At 43.8% G+C, this 23,283-nt stretch overlaps 2 protein-coding genes across 3 annotated transcripts in view; both read right to left on the bottom strand.

Moving 5' to 3' along the window:
• Nucleotides 1-10,089, bottom strand: part of LOC135503629 (arrestin domain-containing protein 3-like) — a 15,139-nt gene extending 5,050 nt beyond the window's left edge. Inside the window, exons 1-2 of the mRNA XM_064925598.1 lie at nt 9,689-10,089; nt 7,586-7,589 (exon numbers count right to left, since the gene is read on the bottom strand). Coding sequence (XP_064781670.1) covers nt 7,586-7,589; nt 9,689-10,089 — 405 coding nt within the window. The remainder of the gene's footprint in view (nt 1-7,585; nt 7,590-9,688) is intronic.
• Nucleotides 9,974-23,283, bottom strand: LOC135520504 (arrestin domain-containing protein 3-like). 2 transcript variants are annotated; one of them, XM_064946142.1, is made up of 7 exons: nt 22,919-23,283; nt 16,209-16,232; nt 15,963-16,023; nt 14,489-14,639; nt 13,836-13,932; nt 11,667-11,923; nt 9,974-10,965 (listed from the first exon to the last, which is right to left on the bottom strand). In XM_064946142.1, the coding sequence occupies exons 1-7, from the start codon at nt 23,172-23,174 to the stop codon at nt 10,633-10,635; spliced, it is 1,179 nt and encodes a 392-aa protein (XP_064802214.1). In that variant the 5' UTR covers nt 23,175-23,283; the 3' UTR covers nt 9,974-10,632. The 2 variants fall into 2 exon arrangements, with proteins under 2 accessions (XP_064802214.1, XP_064802299.1); XM_064946227.1 differs by lacking the exon at nt 16,209-16,232 and having other exon boundaries at nt 22,919-23,281.

The following is a 23,283-nucleotide window of genomic DNA, read 5'->3' as shown; positions in this document are numbered from 1 at the left end:
AACAGAAACAGAGTTCTTTTAATGAAAAAACAGGAATGGCATAGATCCTCTTCCGACGTTGTCAATGGCACAATAGAATACCCGCAGAGAGGGTGACAAATGAAACGTAAAGTCCCTCTGATGAATAGCTGGGTAGCGGCGACAGGCTGCAGGTCGCTCTGGGTCGGTGCGGGTCACAGAGGAACGGTGGTAGCTGATCACACGTAGCATATGATGAACTGGACACGGTGCAAACAAAAGATAGTTAGTAGAGTGCAGGATGCACCTGCCAGGCAGACTCCGACAGGATAGGACTAGGTGGAAGCAAACGAGACGATAGCTTGCTTCTGGCATGAGAAACACAAACGAGAATCAGACACCGAAAGTAGCAGGAACAGAGAGGGAAATAGAGACCTAATCAGAGGGAAAAAAGGGAACAGGTGGGGAAAGGGTGAATGAGCTAGTTAGGGTAGATGAGGAACAGCTGGAGAAGGAGAGAAAGAGAAGGTAACCTAATAAGACCAGCAGAGAGAGACAGAGTGAAGAGAAAGGACAGGAACAGACATAATAAGACATGACAGTACCCCCCCCCCACTCACCGAGCGCCTCCTGGCGCACTCGAGGAGGAAACCTGGCGGCAACGGAGGAAATCATCGATCAGCGAACGGTCCAGCACGTCCCGAGAGGGAACCCAACTCCTCTCCTCAGGACCGTACCCCTCCCAATCCACTAGGTACTGATGACCACGGCCCCGAGGACGCATGTCCAAAATCTTACGAACCCTGTAGATAGGTGCGCCTCGACAAGGATGGGGGGGAGGGACGAGCGGGGCGCGAAGAACGGGCTTAACACAGGAGACATGGAAGACCGGGTGAACGCGACGAAGATAGCGGGAGAAGAAGTCGCACTGCGACAGGATTAATGACTTGAGAAATACGGAACGGACCAATGAACCGCGGGGTCAACTTGCGAGAAGCTGTCTTAAGGGGAAGGTTCTGAGTGGAGAGCCATACTCTCTGACCGCAACAATATCTAGGACTCTTGGTCCTACGCTTATTAGCGGCCCTCACAGTCTGCGCCCTATTACGGCAAAGTGCCGACCTGACCCCCTTCCAGGTGCGCTCGCAACGCTGGACAAAAGCCTGAGCGGAGGGGACGCAGGACTCGGCGAGCTGAGATGAGAACAGCGGAGGCTGGTACCCGAGGCTACTCTGAAAAGGGGATAGACCGGTAGCAGACGATGGAAGCGAGTTGTGGGCGTACTCTGCCCAGGGGAGCTGTTCTGACCAAGACGCAGGGTTACGAAAAGAAAGACTGCGTAAGATGCGACCAACAGTCTGATTGGCCCGTTCGCGGACCGTTAGACTGGGGATGAAAGCCGGACGAGAGACTGACGGAAGCCCCAATCAAACGGCAAAACTCCCTCCAAAATTGAGACGTGAACTGCGGGCCTCTGTCCGAAACGACGTCTGACGGAAGGCCATGAATTCGGAAAACATTCTCGATAATGATCTGAGCCGTCTCCTTAGCAGAAGGGAGCTTAGCGAGAGGAATGAAATGAGCCGCCTTAGAGAATCTATCGACAACCGTAAGAATAACTGTCTTCCCGCTGATGAAGGCAGTCCGGTGATAAAATCTAAAGCGATGTGAGACCACGGTCGAGAGGGAATGGGAAGCGGTCTGAGACGGCCGGCAGGAGGAGAGTTCCCAGATTTAGTCTGCGCGCAGACCGAACAAGCAGCGACAAATCGACGCGTCACGTTCCCGAGTGGGCCACCAGAAACGCTGGCGAATGGAAGCGAGCGTACCCGAACGCCGGGGTGGCCGGCTAACTTGGCAGAGTGGGCCCACTGAAGAACGGCCGGACGAGTAGGAACGGGAACGAACAGAAGGTTCCTAGGACAAGCTCGCGGCGACGGAGTGTGAGCGAGTGCTTGCTTTACCTGCCTCTCAATTCCCCAGACAGTCAACCCGACAACACGCCCCTCAGGGAGAATCCCCTCGGGGTCGGTGGAGACCTCAGAAGAACTGAAGAGACGAGATAAAGCATCAGGCTTGGTGTTTTTTGAGCCCGGACGATAAGAAATAAACTCGAAACGAGCGAAAAACAGAGCCCAACGAGCCTGACGCGCATTAAGTCGTTTGGCTGAACGGATGTACTCAAGGTTCCTATGGTCAGTCCAAACGACAAAAGGAACGGTCGCCCCCTCCAACCACTGTCGCCATTCGCCTAGGGCTAAGCGGATGGCGAGCAGTTCGCGATTACCAACATCATAATTACGTTCTGACGGCGATAAGCGATGAGAGAAAAACGCGCAAGGATGGACCTTGCCGTCAGAGAGGGAGCGCTGAGAAAGAATGGCTCCCACGCCCACCTCTGACGCGTCAACCTCAACAACAAACTGTCTAGAGATGTCAGGTGTAACAAGAATAGGTGCGGATGTAAAACGATTCTTGAGAAGATCAAAAAGCTCCCTGGGCGGAAACGGACCACTTAAAGCACGTCTTAACAGAAGTAAGGGCTGTGAGGGGAGCTGCCACCTGACCGAAATTACGGATGAAACAACGATAGAAATTCGCGAAGCCAAGAAAGCGCTGCAGCTCGACGCGTGACTTAGGAACGGGCCAATCAATGACAGCCTGGACCTTAGCGGGATCCATCTTAATGCCCTCAGCGGAAATAACGGAACCGAGAAAAGGGACAGAGGAGGCATGAAAAGTGCACTTCTCAGCCTTCACATAAAGACAGTTCTCCAAAAGGCGCTGGAGGACGCGTCGCACGTGCTGAACATGAATCGGGAGAGACGGTGAAAAAATCAGGATATCGTCCATGTAAACGAAAACAAAAATGTTCAGCATGTCTCTCAGGGACGTCGTTAACTAGTGCCTGAAAGACAGCTGGAGCGTTAACGAGGCCGAAAGGAAGAACCCGGTATTCAAAGTGCCCTAACGGAGTGTTAAACGCCGTCTTCCACTCGTCCCCCTCCCTGATGCGCACGAGATGGTAGGCGTTACGAAGGTCCAATTTGGTGAAAAACCTGGCTCCCTGCAGGATCTCGAAGGCTGAAGACATAAGAGGAAGCGGATAACGATTCTTAACTGTTATGTCATTCAGCCCTCGATAATCCACGCATGGGCGCAGGGACCCGTCCTTCTTCTGAACAAAAAAAAAACCCCGCTCCGGCGGGAGAGGAGGAGGAGACTATGGTACCGGCGTCGAGCGACAGACAAATAATCCTCGAGAGCCTTACGTTCGGGAGCCGACAGAGAGTATAATCTACCCCGGGGGAGTAGTTCCCGGAAGGAGATCAATACTACAGTCATACGACCGGTGTGGAGGGAGAGAAGTGGCCTTGGAACGACTGAACACCGTGCGCAGATCGTGATGCTCCTCCGGCACCCCTGTCAAATCACCAGGCTCCTCCTGTGAAGAAGAGACAGAGGAAACAGGAGGGATAGCAGACATTAAACAGGTCACATGACAAGAAACATTCCAGGATAGGATAGTATTACTAGACCAATTAATAGAAGGGTTATGGCGCACTAGCCAGGGATGACCCAAAACAACAGGTGTAAAAGGTGAACGAAAAATTAAAAAAGAAATGGTTTCGCTATGATTACCAGAGACAGTGAGGGTTAAAGGCAGCGTCTCACGCTGAATCTTGGGGAGAGAACTACCATCTAAAGCGAACAAGGCCGTGGGATCCCTTAACTGTCTGAGAGGAATGTCATGTTCCCGAGCCCAGGTCTCGTCCATAAAACAGCCCTCCGCCCCAGATTCTATCAAGGCACTGCAGGAAGCAGATGAACCGGTCCAGCGGAGATGGACCGGAAAGGTAGTGCAGGATCTTGAAGGAGAGACCTGAGTAGTTGCGCTCACCAGTAGCCCTCCTCTTACTGATGAGCTCTGGCTTTTACTGGGCATGAGGTGACAAAATGACCAGCGGAGCCGCAGTAGAGACAGAGGCGGTTGGTGATTCTCCGTTCCTTCTCCTTGGCCGAGATGCGGATACCCCCAGCTGCATAGGCTCAGCATCCGAGCCGGCGGAGGAGGGTGGCAGTGATGCGGCAGGTGGCAGTGATGCGGAGAGGGGGCAACGGAGAACGCGAACTCCTTTCCACGAGCTCGGCGACGAAGATCAAACCGTCGCTCTATGCGAATAGCGAGAGCTATTAAGGAGTCCAGACTGGAAGGAACCTCCCGGGAGAGAATCTCATCCTTAACCTCGGCGAGGAGACCCTCCAGAAAACGAGCGAGCAAAGCCGGCTCGTTCCAGTCACTAGAGGCAGCGAGAGTGCGAAACTCAATAGAATAATCCGTTATGGATCGATTCCCCTGACATAGGGAAGACAGGGCCCTGGAAGCCTCCTCCCCAAAAACAGAACGGTCAAAAACCCGTATCATCTCCTCCTTAAAGTCCTGATACTGGTTAATACACTCAGCCCTCGCCTCCCAGATTGCCGTGCCCCACTCACGCGCCCGTCCGGTAAGGAGAGAAATGACGTAGGCGATGCGGGCTGTGCTCCTGGAGTAAGTGTTGGGCTGGAGAGAGAACACCACATCACACTGAGTGAGGAATGAGCGGCACTCAGTGGGCTCCCCAGAGTAACACGGCGGGTTATTGATCCTGGGCTCCGGAGACTCGGAAACCCTGGAAGTGGGCGGTGGATCGAGGTGGAGTTGGTGAACCTGTCTTGTGAGGTCGGAGACTTGGACGGCCAGGGTCTCAACGGCATGTCGAGCAGCAGACAATTCCTCCTCGTGTCTGCCTAGCATCGCTCCCTGGATCTCGACGGCGGAGTGAAAAGGGTCCGGAGCCGCTGGGTCCATTCTTGGTCAGATTCTTCTGTTATGTACTTGAGTGAAGACCCAAAAGCGGTTTTAACAGAAACAGAGTTCTTTTAATGAAAAAACAGGAATGGCATAGATCCTCTTCCGACGTTGTCAATGGCACAATAGAATACCCGCAGAGAGGGTGACAAATGAAACATAAAGTCCCTCTGATGAATAGCTGGGTAGCGGCGACAGGCTGCAGGTCGCTCTGGGTCGGTGCGGGTCACAGAGGAACGGTGGTAGCTGATCACACGTAGCATATGATGAACTGGACACGGTGCAAACAAAAGATAGTTAGTAGAGTGCAGGATGCACCTGCCAGGCAGACTCCGACAGGATAGGACTAGGTGGAAGCAAACGAGACGATAGCTTGCTTCTGGCATGAGAAACACAAACGAGAATCTGACACCGAAAGTAGCAGGAACAGAGAGAGAAATAGAGACCTAATCAGAGGGAAAAAAGGGAACAGGTGGGGAAAGGGTGAATGAGCTAGTTAGGGTAGATGAGGAACAGCTGGAGAAGGAGAGAAAGAGAAGGTAACCTAATAAGACCAGCAGAGAGAGACAGAGTGAAGAGAAAGGACAGGAACAGACATAATAAGACATGACACAGCATGTCAATGTTAATCATTAGCCTACATGCGTCTTTGCTCAAGTGATTTCCATTTTTCGAATGGTTGTCAATTCATTAGAATCTTAGCCCATCAGTGTATCAATTTACCAATGTGATCACCATTGCACATTCTCTCTCTCCTTTCAAATTCTCCACAAGTTATTTTGCTGCTGTATTTTACATTCAGCAAGCGAGAAATTGCTTTCATCTCTCTTTGAATATTCTTAATAAACATTTTTTTAAATAAATGTCCATAAAAGCTATTATGTAGTCTAGCTTTTCCTGGGGCTCCTCAAAAGCTATTGGGGAGAGAGGCCAGCAGAGAGCAGGTGTGTAATTGTGCAAGAGAACAATAAGAGCATGCATATTAGCCTAAATTTGAATTGAGTGTATTACCAGTGTTATGAAAGACAGAGACCAGAACTTTCTGCCAGTGTCCAGAGTTGACCAATGGCAAGTGGCTACACGATGTCGCAAGCACTTGAGTTAAATGTGTTGTCGAAATTTAACTAGTCCCTTCCCACTATGAAAAAACCGGTTGAATCAATGTTGTTTTCACATCATTTCAACAACAAAAAATCAATGTGATGACATGATGACAACTGTGATGACAACTGATTGGATATTTAAAAGGTCATCAACGTAAGGGAATTTAGCATTTTTTAAAACCGAAATCACATTACATTAGATGGCTTGTTGATTTCACGTTGAACTCACATTAGTTGAAAACTCAACCAAATGTAAATGTGTTTTTTTAAGAAAGGAATGCCCAGCCAGCGGTCCCAGTTGATTGGTGTTTAATCTGACGATAAACACAAGGAAGCACATTAGGCTGTAGACTCGTCTGCTAGCATGGAAACAACCGTGAATTAGCAGGGAGCCAATGCAACCACCACAATTAGAGCTAGCTAACTCACTCCCACAGCAATAACATCCAATAGCACATCCCTGGATGCCCCCAATATCCAACAGGAACCGTACACACACACACACAAACATACAGTGTGTTACGGATACAGTTATCCTGTGTGTGTGTGTGTGTGTATCCTGTGTGTTTCTTTTCTCTCCTTCTCCCCTCTCAGGTGAAAATCATCACTCCCCTAATCAGTCAACAATCAATCATCAATCAGAAGACACACCTCCTCCTATTTCCTGACCTATCACAGTTCCTTCCCCATGGTTTAAAAACCCCATCATTTGTTTGTTCTAGAGCTCAGCTCAGCTCAATCTCTCTGTAAATGTCATGTCTGTAGGTCTCTGTGTTTCACTCTCGCTTTGTGTCTTAACCTCTCTTTTGTTTAAGCACCTCATAGCACTTTGTCATCACCTGTGAGTATTGTTTTTGGTTATGGTGTTTGTGTTTTTGTTGCTGGTGGGAAAAGGGGGAAACCAAGACAAGTCGCCCATGGGCATACACTACCCGTAGGTGAACTTTGTGACAGAGTGAAAACTGGGTTTTAGACATTTTTGCATAATTTAGAACAAATTAAAAAAGAAATACATGATTTTCATTAGAATTCAGACCCTTTGCTATGACTCAAAATTCGGCTCAGGTGCATCCTGTTTCCATGGATGAGCCTTGAGATGTTTCTACAACTTGATTGGAGTTCACCTGTCCAATCAACCTGTTCAATTGATTGGACATGATTTGGAAAGGCTCACACTTGTCTATATAAGGTCCCACAGTTGACATTGCACCGTTGACATTGAACCTTCCAGAAGGACAACCATCTCAGTAGCACTCCACCAATCAGGCCTTAATTGTAGAGTGGCCAGACAGAAGCCACTCCTCAGTAAAAGGCACATGACAGCCCGTTTGGAGTTTGCCAATAGGCACCTAAAGACCCTTAGAACATGAGAAACAAGATTCTCTGGTCTGATGAAATCATGATTGAACTCTTTGGCCTGAATGCCAAGCGTCATGTTGGAAGGAAGCCTGGCAACATCCCTACGGTGAAGCATGGTGGTGGCAGCATCATGCAGTGGGGATATTTTTCAGTGCCAGTGACTGGGAGACAAGTTAGGATCAAGGGAAAGATTAACGGAGAAAAGTAAAGTCTCTGAATGTCCTTGAGTGGCCCAGCCAGATCCCGGACTTGAACCCGATCAAATATCTCTGGAGACCTGAAAATAGCTGTGATGCTCCCCTTCCAACCTAACAAAGCTTGAGAGGATATGCAGAGAAAAATGGGAGAAACTCCCCAGATATAGGTGTACCAAGCTTGTAAATTAGCAAAAATATATAACCTGCTTATCCATTATGGGGTATTGTGCGTAGGTTGCTGAGATTTTTATTTTATTTAATACATTTTAGATTAAGGTTGTAACGTAACAAAATTTGGAAAAAGTCAAGGGGTCTGAATACTTTTCGAAGGCACTGTATACATATACAGTACCAGTCAAAATTTGACACACCTACTCATTCCAGGGTTTTTCTATATTTGCACTATTTTCTACATTGTAGAATAATAGTGAAGACATCAACACTATGAAATAACACATATGGAGTCATGTAGTAACCAAAAACAAATAAAAATATATTTTACATTGGAGATTCTTCAGTAGCCATCCTTTGCCTTAATGACAGCTTTGCGCACTTGGCATATCTTTTTTAGATGTTTTATTAACCTTTTATTTAACTAGGCAAGTCAGTTAAGAACAAATTCTTATTTACAATGATGGCCTACCAAAAGGCAAATTACCCACTGCGGGGACGGGGGCTGGGATTAAAATAAATAAATAAATAAATATAGGACAAAACACACATCACGACAAGAGAGACAACATAACACTACATAAAGAGAGACATGTAAAAATAGAATACCGTATTTCAGAACGTAACCTACCGCTTGCATAGAATTATCAGACGGTCACAGAAATAAGAATGAATATGAGGTGCTATCTTGAATCCTTGGGACGTCCATTCCCTAAACCATTTTACATTGACTTCAATGGGGTAGGAATGTCCCAAGGATCCCGGATAGCACAGATCATGAATAAAATGGGCGTCTCCATTCAATTAAATGATGGCATAATGGGTGGACTGGCTGCCATTGCAAGTGTACCATAGGTACAAAGCAGGAAGTAAAAGCAGGAAGTGTACCCATCAGTCTGTGCCATTGAGGTGTGATTTCTTGAATCAACACAAATAATAATTTAAAAAAATACATTCCATTGCATGAGCCACATTTGTAGTATGGATGTGGGCAAAACCGTGAGCACCTGTGGCCCCTTATGAGCAGTTCAGATTTTTTTGTAGCCCCCAACAAAGTTAAAGTTGCCCATCCCTGAGTTAAACATATTGCAGAGAATTTACTTGTCACAGTGCAAGAAAATGAAATGACTTGAAAGCCAGCTAGTGGGCGAGATTATGAAATGACAGCTCCCTGTCCCCCTGACACGTCGTTTTGAAAATATCCACAATGGATAAGTCTATGTATAGGGAGAACAGAATGATCCTACCAAGGCTACAACACAATGGATAATTTTATTAGCTTGAAAGTGAATACACAATTCTAGTAGAGGCTTTAAATTACAGAAGACTTATGCCATTAAACCGCTCACAATGTATAGTGCACGGAAAAGGGGAGCACAGGTGAGGTTGCACAGCCACTCCGTTTAAATTAAGGATATTGATTCTCAAAGAACTTATAAATGCCTCCGTAGTTAAGCTATTGCAGTCTTACCCCACCAGTACTCCATTGTTTGTAAAAATATATATATATATTGTAAACACTGTAGGCATAGCCTCCAAACATGGTTAAAACCAGGGGCACAGCTTAGGTTTTAGAAGTGGGGGGGACATAAATATATATATATACACACACACACATGTATTGTTTTTTAAATCAGTTGGATAAACACTCCAAATAGCCTAACCAACCACTGGGAGGCATCCGCATGGTCCTAAAGCACACTGTTGCCTCGTTTGGATCACATTCCAATGATAACTGGGGGGGACATGTCCCCCCCGTCCCCAGTGACAGTTGTGCCCCTGGTTAAAACAAAGTTTGATATCATGGATGATCAGTTCTTGCATTCAGAGCTCTATAAATTTGAGTGTCATTAGCTTACATTTCTCCACCCCCAACTTCCCTCAACTTTACCCAAACAGCATATATTTATTATTGTTTGAACAGCAGATTGACCCTTTTCTACCTTTTCCCCAAAATGTCTTACTCATCTTTATGATGGCTGATAAGCAATGCGTACATTAAGAAAATAAGTTTAGATACTTTACCATTCCCTTCCTGCAGTACACACTACTCAATTGAAAAAATATTCATATTTGGCACGTGGTATGTTTCATCCAGGTATAATCCATAATCTTCCTCCCACAAAATATGAGCTTTTCCTTTAGCCTTGATAGAAAGACATTTAATCTTTGTTTCAGCTGAAACTACCAAAATAATTCTCCCTGTGATAGTATCTCCCCTTGAAAATACATATGGCCCATTTTCCGCATCATATTTGATGGTAAAGATTTGGATTGTCATTCTGGTCCACAAAATGAAGCGTAACCAACACAGAAAGAAAAACAAATGTTGGTAGGGTTCACAACGGTCTTTAATATAACATAGTAAGGGAGGAGGTCTGTATTTACAAAAGGCGGGGACAATAAGTAGGCCTACGCCCACAATATTTGCAATGTCATCATTAAACATCTGAGTCACGTCTGATTAATTTTCCAATACTTGTGATAGCATAACTCTGATTCTTCTCCATCAAATAAAAAGTTAAAGGCCTATATAAGGTTTATGTATGCATAGGGTGTGGTATTTAGTTGGTGTTTCTGGTTTTATGTATCTCATCATAAAAAAATGGACCCGTAGCCTATTATCATCGTGGACGTTCCTGCTTTTTATTTCACTGTACTTATTTGGAAATGGCCATTTTTACTATTATAATATATATATTTATTTTTTATTAGATTATCAGCACAACCATGAAATTAGAACATTCATTGTTACATTCGTAAAAGCAATATTCATATTTAGACAACTTATACAAGGCACACTTAAGCAGAGCTTTGTTCCATTTCATTATTCATAGTTGGCATTTCCACAAAGATGTTGAAGTTACACACGTTTTCATGTCAATGACAAGAAACAACAACAGAGAAGTATGGAAGTATAAATGGAAGTCTAAAGAGATAGAGAACTGCACATTATCATATACAATGCATTCATTTGTTATATTTTACCCTCTTATCTTTTACCACCAAAATCAGACAGGGATGGGTACGTTCCGTAGGCTGGGGGAGGCGCTACAGCTCCTGGGGCCATTGGTGGATAGGCTCCTGGGGCCGTTGGTGGATAGGCTCCTGGGGCCGTTGGTGGATAGGCTCCTGGGGCCGTTGGTGGATAGGCTCCTGGAAATTGTGGTGTGCTGTTCCATCCGGGTTGGTTTGCATTCCCGAACGAGTCAAAACCAAAGTCAGAGTAAGGTGGCGGCTGCAGTCCAGGCGTTTGAGTTGCAGGGAGGATGACCAGTGGCAATTTGATTTCTGGGTCTCTGGCATAGGGAACATCCAGGACGATCTATGACGTAAACAAGGATATTGGAATCAAAGGGAATGCAATAGTTAGGCTATAGGCCTATGGCAAAGCACAGTATGCAAGCTAGAATTAAAAGGTAAATGTTTACATTTTAGTCATTTACGCCCAACGCTCTTAACCAGTAGGCTACCTGCTACCCAAATTGGATTTAACGTATATTTAAACTCATATTTCAAGTGCAAACTCTTAAAAAAAAAAAACTTCTCCATTTGAGTTAGAAAAAAATACTTGTATAAATCGATCAGTGACACTTTGTCAAACAGTATAACGATTTACCAATTGCTAAACGTGGACTCAATAAGAACATGGTTTGCCCAACAGCAAGTTATACTTAGATAACATTTGTGGTTAAAAAGTAACCAGCCTCTAGTCTTTGCTCTACATTTTTATCAATGATAACAACCCACATGACTTCAGAAGTTGTAAAAATAGGTCTTTAATCATTTCAAAAGTCTGATGACTCCCTTGGTAAACAATGACAAAATAAAAGAGAGGTGTTTCACCAGAGCATTCCTGTTGTAGCAACAAAGCCCACTACAGCATGTTGTAAGCCCAGAACATGTTTTTCTGTATCTTAGTAAATAAATGGTCAAAGCACATTGTAGTAGTGGCTTTGGATATACACTGAACATATGTTTTAACAGTTCACTCTCTCACACACACACAGAGAGAGAGACACACACCTTCAGCCTGTACTCGCATTTAATATTACTGCAGGTGAAGATGGATGGAACAATGTGTTGTGGGATTTGAAGGACTTTAGTGACTTTCAGTTTCCCAGATGGCGGGATGGGCTCTCCCAGCTCTTTCAGGATGTCTTTGGTGGACACCATCCTCTTTCCCCTCGCAAAGAAGCTGTCCTTCTGGTACAGGGTGTACTTGGGCTTGATCTCACGGGAGGAGCTATTCTCAATGGACGCCACAACCTTTAGGTCTTCACCTGCAAAGGGAGGGGGTGTATATTTATGCTAGCAATGTTGTTCTGGATTCATGAAGGTCAAACCTAATATGAGATAAATGATCATTCAAACACTTGAGCAAATCTACCATGTCTGTGCATGATTTGCGTGAAACCTCAACTTGTGCTTTTTTCACATTCCGACATATATGAATAACACTTGTATTTATGAATTACTCAGAGTGGAACTGACAGCGTTTTTTAATGTTATTTAACTAGGCAAGTCAGATAAGAACAAATTCTTATTTTACAAACAACCACAGAGTTACACATGGAATAAACAAGCGTACAGTAAATAACACAATAGGGAGGAAAAAAGAGTCTATATACAGTGTGTGCAAATGGTGTGAGGAGGTAAGGCAATAAATAGGCCGTAGTAGCGATGTAATTACAATTTAGCAAATTAACACTGGAGTGATAGATGAGCAGATGGTGATGTGCAAGTTGAAATACTGGTGTGCAAAAGAGCAGAAAAGTAAATAAAAACAGTATGGGGATGAGGTAGGTAGATTGGGTGGGCTATTTACAGATGGGCTATATAACAGCTGCAGCGATCAGTTAGCTGCTCAGATAGCTGATGTTGTATAGTTAGTGAGGGAAATATAAGACTCCAGCTTCAGCGATTTTTGCAATTCGTTCTAGTCATTGGCAGCAGAGAACTGGAAGGAAAGGCGGCCAAAGGCTTTGGGGATGACCAGTGAGATATACCTGCTGGAGCGTGCTACGGGTGGGTGTTTTTATCATGACCAGTGAGCTGAGATAAGGTGGAGCTTTACCTAGCATGGACTTATAGATGACCTGGAACCAGTGGGTCTGGCGACGAATATGTAGCGAGGGCCAGCCGACTAGAGCATACAGGTCGCAGTAGTGGATGGTATAAGGGGCTTTGGTGACAAAACGGATGGTGCTGTGATAGACTGCATCCAGGTTGCTGAGTAGAGTATTGGAAGCGATTTTGTAAATTACATCATTGAGGATCGGTAGGATAGTCAGATTTACGAGGGTAGGTTTGGCGGCGTGAGTGAAGGAGATTTAATTTTGGATTGGAGATGTTTAATATGAGTCTGGAAGGAGAGTTTACAGTCTAGCAAGGCACCTAGATATTTGTAGTTGTCTACATATTCTAAGTCAGAGCCATCCAGAGTAGTGATGCCAGTCGGGTGGGCGGGTGCGGGCAGCAAACGGTTGAAAAGCATAGTTTTTACTAGCGTTTTAAGAGCAGTTGGAGGCCACAGAAGGAGTGCTGTATGGCATTGAAGCTCGTTTGGAGGTTAGTTAACAGTGTCCAAAGGAGGGCCAGATGTATACAAATGGTGTCGTCTGCGTAGAGGTGGATCAGAGAATCACCCGCAGCAAGAGCGACATCGTTGATATATACAGAGAAAAGAGTCGGCCCGAGAATTGAACCCTGTGGTACCCCATAGAGAATAACACCATATTAAGCATGCATTGAACTGCATCCCTCTATTCTGCCAACAATGCCTTACTATGCGGCATGACATTTTTTTGTCAAATATAACTCTTTTTTTTTTTTACTGTGAATTTGATATTTTTTGACTGATATAAACGGTCTGTTTCATATCTGCAAAGTAATTAAAATGCTGTCAATTCCACTTTAACCACTAAAGTCAACAATGCAACTGACAATATTCAGCTGTATTATTTGTGTCTGCATGACAAAGAACAAAATGCAATCATCTGAAAAGCATATGCTTGAAGATTGGAATACTGACAACGCCCTCCCTTCACGTTTACATGTTTCCATGCCTTGTATTTTCTAAGGACAGTAAAATGTTCTAAGGACAGTAATAAACATTGGTATGGTATGAAAGGCTATATACCAGATGTGCATTACTATGTCCCTAGCTTTCATTAGTCCTGTTGGTTTTCTTACCTAAGTAGTAGCCCATTCTCTCTATGTGAATGTCCATTCCCACTTTTCCTGAGGTGAATAACTTCATCTTTTTATCCTTGGTTCCATGCTGAGGTATCTGAAAAGGAACAAAGACACTTGTGCTACAAACAACACGACCACCATACAACCACAATCAGGAGGATAAAACATTTTAAGAGCAGCATTGGCAATACTACATTAGTATCCTGCATACCACTGCTGGCTTGCTTCTGAAGCTAAGCAGGGTTGGTCTTGGTCAATTCCTGGATGGGAGACCAGATGTTGCTGGAAGTGGTGTCGCAGGGCCAGTAGGAGGCACCCTTTCCTCTGGTCTAAAAAAATATCCCAGTGTAGGGTGCCGTATTTCAGATGGAACGTTAAACGGGTGTCCTGACTCTGAGGTCATTAAAGATCCCATGGCACTTATTGTAAGAGTAGGGGTGTTAACCCCGGTGTCCTGGCTAAATTCCCAATCTGACCACCATGGTCACCTAATAATCCCCAGTTTACAATTGGCTCATTAATCCCCTGTAACTATTCCCCAGGTCATTGCTGCAAATGAGAACGTGTTCTCAGTCAACTTACCTGGTAAAATAACTAATAAATATCAGGATAGGCTCACACAGTTGTACTCATTGTGTGTATGTGTGTACCATCAGCTCAGGGATGCTGCCCAGGTCTGCCTTGGAGACAAAGGGGAACTCAGCCCTGGCTTTGCTGGATATCCTCATTGATCTGCTCAACTTGGCCTCTAACGTATACAGAATTTTCCCCCAGGCGCCTTTAAAGGATGATGGCATTGCTCTATGAACAAGGAATATCAGTATTATTATTATTTTTTAATTACAAAACGAAGACTAAGAATGGTGATAGATTATAGTCAACATTCTACATAAAGTTGATATTTTATGGTGTAGTATCTACAAGCAATTTGGAAACTACAGACTAGGGCCATAAATAAACAAGTGGACTGTCATAATCGGAAAATGGCTAATGTCTAAAATGGCTAACTTAATGTCACCGATTGGTATATGGTGCTAGACCTGTAACTAGGCTACAGAAACATAATCTATGCCAATGGCGCATTGAAGCTGTTCTGGCGGTTCATGGTGACCCAACGTCATTAAGACATGTTACATTGGCAATTCCTTTATGTTGGCAGCTACCTGTATATACATGTACTATTGATTATATTATTGACTTAATATGGCTGTTTGCACAGGCAGCTCATTTCTGATCTTTTTTTCACTAATTGGTCTTTTAACCAATCTGATCAGATATTTTGAAAATAATTGGGCAAAATATCCTAATTGGGCTGCCTGTGTAAACGTAGACTAAATCATTAATTTCTTCTCATTCAGTGTATCATATAAGTATGCTAACATGCTGACCAAACCGGACGCGCACTTTGATTTTGTTCACCCACACCAGAAGCGATGAGGACACGCAGGTTGAAATATCAAAACAAACTCGGAACCAATGATATTAATTTGCAGACAGGTTAAAAGTATTAAACATTTGTGGCAATTTAGCTAGCTAGCTTGCTGTTGCTAGCTAATTTTCTTGGGAAATCAACATAGGGTTGTTATTTTACCTGAAATGCAAAGTCCACTACTCTGAAAATCCACAGATAAAACAAATTTGTTTCTCGTCTCTCCTGATTCCTTCATGCTTCTTTTTCTTCTTTGAACTTGGTGCGACGGTTGGCAACTGACTTTACGGTGAATTACTACAACCGACGGATCATCTTTCAATCACCCACGTGGGTATATGCTCCTAAAAACCAATGAGGAGATTGGAGAGGCCGGCATGTTGAGTGTCACAAATAGAACCAATTTCGATTTTAGCGCTTGGGGCCGCAGACGCTCGCTGCTTCGCACGAGCAGTGTGGGTGCAATGATTTGAATCGCACACGCGATGCGAGCGTTGTGGTCAGCATGTAAGACACAATCATAAAACACAAGTACTTAGAAAGTTAACCATTGTAAACATTCTGAAAACAACTCAGGATTACCTTGTTGATGTTAACAAGATAGCTTACTACTCTAATTATATGATTGTGCTTCATGATCAAGTGTCTAAGCGATGTAAATATTAGCCCACCAGGTGTGTTTGCAGGGCACTTACTGTTGAGGGATCTGAAATGTGAATGGGTAAACGTGAGTTCCAGGAGCTACAACATTACAATCTGAAAAACAACAAGTCACGTTTATGTTAAAAGATCAAAAAGAATCCGTCCTAAAATATGGACCAAATATTTTCCAAGACATTTCATTACCGTAACACTTGTAAAGTTAGAAAATAAACATAGATAGGTGAAAATAAAAATAAAAACATTTAAACTATTTCAATTTTAACCAGTTATCTAATTACCGTAACGTGTGGCATGTTCATAACCTGGATGTTTAAAAAAAAAATTTTGTTTTAAATTATTATTAATATTTTAAAAGAACACAAATATAAAGAGTAGATATTTTGTAATATTATTCTAGGAGTATTTTATCACTGATGCATTTTGGTAATGAGATCCATGTTACAGTAGATGAGACCACATTACGTTAATTAACAAATAAATGAGCAAACGGCAAAAAATATCATTTAGAACCATATTAACCATTAAGAACAAGACATTGATGATAAACTCCCTACCACTGCCCAGCTCTACCACATCCCACTCACCCTAAACCACCCTTTTTTATGCAAAGTTCTGCCCTATTCCTTGTGTAATTACATAAACAATAATACAATAACATGATTACAGTGTTACTACTGTAAGATAACGACAGTGTTCCAACCAGTGCCTAAAATAATGCTTTTTTTCCTGTATTTATTTGTGTGTGTGTGTATGTATGAATGTACAGTTGAAGTCGGAAGTTTACATACACCTTAGCCAAATACATTTAAACTCAGTATTTCACAATTCCTGACATTTAAACCTAGTAACAATGCCCTCTCTTAGGTCAGGTAGGATCAACACTTTATTTTAAGAATGTGAAATGTCAGAATAATAGAAGAGAGAATGAATTATTTATTTCAGCTCTTATTTATTTCATCACATTCCCAGTGGGTCAGAAGTTTACATACACTCAATTAGTATTTGATAGCATTGCCTTTAAATTCTTTAACTTGGGTCGAACGTGTTGGGTAGTCTTCCACAAGCTTCCCACAATAAGTTGGGTGAATTTTGGCCCATTCCTCCTGACAGAGCTGGTGTATCTGAGTCAGGTTTGTAGGCCTCCTTGCTCACACACGCTTTTTCAGTTCTGCCCACACATTTTCTATGGGATTGAGGTCAGGGCTTTGTGATGGCCACTCCAATACCTTGACTTTGTTGTCCTTAAGCGATTTTGCCACAACTATGGAAGTATGCTTTGGGTCATTGTCCATTTGGAAGACCCATTTGCGACAAAGATTTAACTTCCTGCCTGATGTCTTGATGTTGCTTCAATATATCCACATCATTTCCTTTCCTCATGATGCCATCTATTTTGTGAAGTGCACCCGTCCCTCCTGCAGCAAAGCACCCCCACAACATAATGCTGCCACCCCCGTGCTTCACGGTTGGGATGGTGTTCTCTGGTTTTCAAGCCTCCCCTTTTTCCTCCAAACATAACGATGGTCATTATGGCCAAACCGTTCTATTTTTGTTTCATCAGACCAGAGGGCATTTCTCCAAAAAGTATGATATTGTTGTCCATGTGCAGTTGCAAACCGTAGTCTGGCTTTTTTATGATGGTTTTGGAGCAGTTGCTTCTTCCTTGCTGAGCGGCCTTTCAGGTTATGTCGATGTAGGACTCGTTTTACTGTGGATATAGATACGTTTGTACTTGTTTCCTCCAGCATCTTCGCAAGGTTGTTTGCCGTTGTTCTGGGATTGATTTGCACATTTCGCACCAAAGTACGTTCATCTCTAGGAGACAGAACGCGTCTCCTTCCTGAGCAGTATGATGGCTGCGTGGTCCCATGGTGTTTATACTTGCGTACTATTTTTTTGTACAGCAGAACATCTCCCAAGAATGAACAAGACTTGTGGAGATCTACAGTTATTTTTCTGAGGACTAAACCATGGTCTTACAATGGAAGAGGCTGGCTGGAGAGTACAGCCTATTGTAAACAGGTCCACAGTGTCATCAATTGTGCAAATATTCCATAGGGAAAACAGCTAAATATGTACTCGTTCTTTACTTTTGTTACAGCATTTAATTCACAACAATACAGCAACTATTGTAAAGGTAAATGCAAGTCTGAAAATCACAACATACCGTAAGATATGTATGAAGAATATAAAGTAATACAGCACAATTTGAATAGAATTATACTATCTGTGACATGATCTATTTGTGAATTCTACATGTCATATAGAGGACTGCACAATGAGCTCATATTATGTAATTGTGTGGGATAATGTCAGCTTCCACCAAACCAACATTGGAACTATTTTCTCTCCATACCCCCTGATTCCTACCGCAAGCTCTGGACAATTTCACCTGGATCTTGCAGCTAGCTAGCTGCTATCCGAGTGACTTGGCTAACGTCGGTCCGGAGAAAACACCAATTATCCCGGAGCTAACCAGCTGAAGAGTTCCATCAGCCACTCCTGGGCTAAAATCACCAAGCCGGACCCATTTTACTGCCGATGCGGAGCCCCACCGGGCCTTCACAACTGGACTACCAACGTTATCTACCCGAGGGAATTATTCAACTGGCCCCTCCGTCACGACGTAACCTGAACGCCCATCTGCTAACTGCGGCCCATTATTCGTTAGCGGTCTTGAGCATATCGGCTGCTAGCTAAATAGGTCTATCGGACAATTTTTCTGGGCCACTATAACTTTGTTGCCAATTGGATTGTTCCCCTCTACCACACGGAACCCCACTAACCTACCGACAGAAACGCATGAGGTGGCTAACAACAGACCTCCGTCTTATGCTAGCTTGCTACCCATGGCCCGGCTAGCTGTCTGAATCGCAGTGACCCCAACCAACCTCACTACTCACTGGACCCTTATGATCACTCGGCTAAGCATGCCTCTCCTTAATGTCAATATGCCTTGTCCATTGCTGATCTGATTAGTGTTTATTGGCTTATTTAACTGTAGAGCCTCTAGCCCTGCTCAATATACCTTATCCAACCCTTCAGTTCCAACACCAACATATGCGATGACATCACCTGTTTTCAATGATGTTTCTAGAGACAATATCTCTCTCATCATCACTCAATGCTTTGGTTTACCTCTCCTACCATACCTCTGTCTGTACATTATTACCTTGAATCTATTTTATCCCCCCCAGAAACCTGCTCATTTTACTCTCTGTTCCGGACGTCCTAGACGACCAATTCTCATAGCTTTTAGCCGTACATTTATCCTACTCCTCTTCTGTTCCTCTGGCGATGTAGAGGTTAATCCAGGCCCTGCAGTGCCTAGCTCCACTCCTATTCCCCAGGCGCTTTCTTTTCTTGACTTCTGTAACCATAAAAGCCTTGGTTTCATGCATGTTAACATTTAGAAGCCTCCTCCCTAAGTTTGTTTTATTCACTGCTTTACAACACTCTGCCAACCCGGATGTCCTAGCCGTGTCTGAATCCTGGTTTAGGAAGACCACCAAAAACTCTGAAATCTCCATCCCTAACTACAACATTTTCAGAAAAGATAGAACGGCCAAAGGGGAGGTGTTGCAATCTACTGCAGAGATAATCTGCAGAGTTCTGTCCTACTATCCAGGTCTGTACCCAAACAATTTGAACTTCTACTTTTAAAAATCCACCTCTCTAAAAACAACTCTCTCACCGTTGCCGCTTGCTGTAGACCATCCTCTGCCCCCAGCTGTGCTCTGGACACCATTGGTGAACTGATTGCCCCCCCATCTATCTTCAGAGATCGTGCTGCTAGGTGACCTAAACTGGGACATGCTTAACACCACAGCCAACCTACAATCTAAGCTTGTTGCCCTCAATCTCACACAAATTATCAATGAACCTACCAGGTACAACCCCAAAGCCATAAACACGGGCACCCTCATAGATATCATCCTAACCAACTTGCCCTTTAAATGCACCTCTGCTGTTTTCAACCAAGATCACTGCCTCATTGCCTGTATCCGTAATGGGTCAGCGGTCAAACGACCTCCACTCATCACTGTCAAACGCTCCCTGAAACACTTCAGCGAGCAGGCCTTTCTAATCGACCATGCCCGGGTATCCTGGAAGGATATTGACCTCATCCCGTCAGTAGAGGATGCCTGGTTATTCTTTAAAAATGCCTTCCTCGCAATCTTAAATAAGCATGCCCCATTCAAAAATGTAAAACCAGGAAAAGATATAGCCCTTGGTTCTCTCCAGACCTGACTGCCCTTAACCAGCACAAAAGCATCCTGTGGCATTCTGCATTACATTTAAGTCATTTAGCAGACGCTCTTATGGCATAGTGCATCTAAATCATTAAGGGGGGGTGGTGAGAAGGAGCATTATGCATTAGCACCGAACAGCCCACGTGATATGCAACTTTTCAGGGAAGTTTGAAACCAATATACACAGGCAGTTAGAAAAGCCAAGGCTAGCTTTTTCAAGCAGAAATTTGCTTCCTGCAACACTAACTCAAAAAAGTTCTGGGACACTAAAGTCCATGGAGAATAAGAGCACCTCCTCCCAGCTGCCCACTGCACTGAGGATAGGAAACTGTCACCACCGATAAATACACTATAATGGAGAATTTCAATAAGCATTTTTCTATGGCTGGCCATGCTTTCCACCTGGCTACCCCTACCCCGGGCAACAGCACTGCACCCCCCACAGCAACTTGCCCAAGCCATCCCCATTTCTCCTTCTCCCAAATCTAGTCAGCTGATGTTCTGAAAGAGCTGCAATATCTGGACCCCTATAAATCAGCTGGGCAAGACAATCTGGAACCTTTCTTTCTAAAATGATCTGCCGAAATTGTTGCAACCCCTATTACTAGCCTGTTCAACCTCTTTCGTGTCGTCTGAGATTCCCAAAGATTGGAAAGCAGCTGCAGTCATCCCCCTCTTCAAAGGGGGGGACACTCTTGACCCAAACTGCTACAGACCTATATCTATCCTACCCTGCCTTTCTAAGGTCTTTGAAAGCCAATTTAACAAACAGATTACAGACCATTTCGTATCCCACCGTACCTTCTCCACTATGCAATCTGGTTTCAGAGCTGGTCATGGGTGCACCTCAGCCACGCTCAAGGTCCTAAACGATATCTTAACCGCCATCGATAAGAAAGAGTACTGTGCAGCCGTATTCATTGACCTGGCCAAGGCTTTCGACTCTCAATCACCACATCCTCATCAGTAGACTCAACAGCCTCAGTTTCTCAAATGACTGCCTCGCCTGGTTCACCAACAACTTTTCCGATAGAGTTCAGTGTGTCAAATCGGAGAGCCTGTTGTCTGGGCCTCTTGCAGTCTCTATGGGGTGCCACAGGGTTAAATTCTTGGGCCAACTCTTTTCTCTGTATACATCAATGATGTCGCTCTTGCTGCTGGTGAGTCTCTGATCCACCTCTACGCAGACGACACCATTCTGTATATTTATGGCCCTTCTTTGGACACTGTGTTAACAACCCTCCAGATGAGCTTCAATGCCATACAACTCTCCTTCCGTGGCCTCCAACTGCTCTTAAATACAAGTAAAACTAAATGCATGCTCTTCAACCGATCGCTGCCAACACCTGCCTGCCCGCCCTGCATCACTACTCTGGACGGTTCTGACTTAGAATATGTGGACCACTACAAATACCTAGGTGTCTGGTTAGACTGTAAACCCTCCTTCCAGACTCACATCAAACATCTCCAATCCAAAGTTAAATCTAGAATTGGCTTCCTATTTCGCAATGAAGCATCCTTCACTCATGCTGCCAAACATACTCTCTTAAAACTGACCATCTTACCGATCCTCGACTTCGGTGATGTAATTTACAAAATAGCCTCCAACACCCTACTCAACAAATGGATGCAGTCTATCACAGTGCCATCCCTTTTGTCACCAAAGCCCCATATACTACCCACCACTTTAACCTGTACGCTCTCGTTGGTTAGGCCCTCGCTTCATACACGTCACCAAACCCACTGGTTCCAGGTCATCTACAAGATCCTGCTAGGTAAAGTCCCACCTTATCTCAGCTCGCTAGTCACCATAGCAGCACCCACACGTAGCACGCTCTCCAGCAGATGTATTTCACTGGTCACCTCCAGGGCCAATTCCTCCTTTGGCTGCCTCTCCTTCCAGTTCTCTACTGCCAATGACTGGAACAAACTACAAAAATCTCTGAAAGTGGAAACACTTATCTCCCTCACTAGCTTTAAGCACCAGCTGTCAGAGCAGCTCACAGATCACTGCACCTGTACATAGCCCATCTATAAATAGCCCCAAAAATTACCTCATCCCCTACTGTAATTATTTATTTTGCTCCCTTGCACCCCAGTATTTCTACCTTGCACATTCACCTACTGCAAATCTACAATTCCAGTGTTTTTATTGCTATATTGTATTTACTTCGCCACCACGGCCTTTTTTATTGCCTTTACCTCCCTTATCTCACTTCATTTGCTCACATTGTATATAGACTTGTTTTTGTACTGTATTATTGACTGTTAGTTTGTTTTACTCTGTGTAACTCTGTGATGTTGTATGTCTCATATGTATGTATGTATGTATGTATGTATGTATGTATGTATGTATGTATGTATGTATGTATGTATGTATGTTGTTGTAAATCTCAAATATAAAATAATTTGTTTAACACGTTTCTGGTTACTACATAATTCCATGTGTTATTTCATAGTTTTGATGTCTTCACTATTATTCTACAACGTAGAAAGTAATAAGAATAAAGAAAAACCCTGGAATGAATGTGTCCAAACTTGACTGGTACTAATATATATATATACACACACAAACACACGAAGCAACGTTATGCCCCTTGTATTGCAGTAGTAGTGTCGTTCGACCATTGTCTATCTAATGATCTAACGACGCTACTACTGCACTAGAGGCATAACCTTTACTTCGTAAATAAATGTCCCATATAAAACTCTGGAACCTGTGCTTGATGTCTTACCTTGGGCTTTTTGTTCTCGAATGATAAATTGTTCAATGCTGAACATCTTGTCCTTGGAATGGTAAGTTACAGTTGTATTATTATGATGTTCTGTCCAAAGGACTTCTGACTTTCCCTTTGCTTTTATGGAAAGATAATCTATTTTGCAATCTTTTCCTAATTCCAACGTTATTCGCCCCGAAATGAAGTCGCCGCTGCTAAAGGTTTTGCCCATACCGTCGTAGGTTACGGAAATGTTCTTTATGGTAGCCAACATCTCAAGAGCGCACGGAGAGATAGTAAAGAAACTAAAATGTTCAACAGTTATGAAAGAAGGGAGCGAGTCTTTCACTATGTAGTCTAAACGATGGGCGTGGTATGAACCA

Source organism: Oncorhynchus masou, chromosome 1, assembly GCF_036934945.1.
Source record: "Oncorhynchus masou masou isolate Uvic2021 chromosome 1, UVic_Omas_1.1, whole genome shotgun sequence".
Taxonomy (NCBI): Eukaryota; Metazoa; Chordata; class Actinopteri; order Salmoniformes; family Salmonidae; genus Oncorhynchus; species Oncorhynchus masou.
Note: the sequence above shows the minus strand (reverse complement) of the source record. Positions and strands in the feature narration are given on the sequence as shown.

Bases quoted from the DNA above. Each gene is read 5' to 3' on its own strand.
- LOC135520504 (XM_064946142.1), bottom strand. From the start codon at position 23,174: ATGTTGGCTACCATAAAGAACATTTCCGTAACCTACGACGGTATGGGC. The intron at 16,233-22,918 runs GTAAGACATCAA...TTAAACATCCAG, and splicing joins TCGAGAACAAAAAGCCCAAG to GTTATGAACATGCCACACGT. The intron at 14,640-15,962 runs GTAAGTGCCCTG...CCTTGTTCATAG, and splicing joins ACATTTCAGATCCCTCAACA to AGCAATGCCATCATCCTTTA.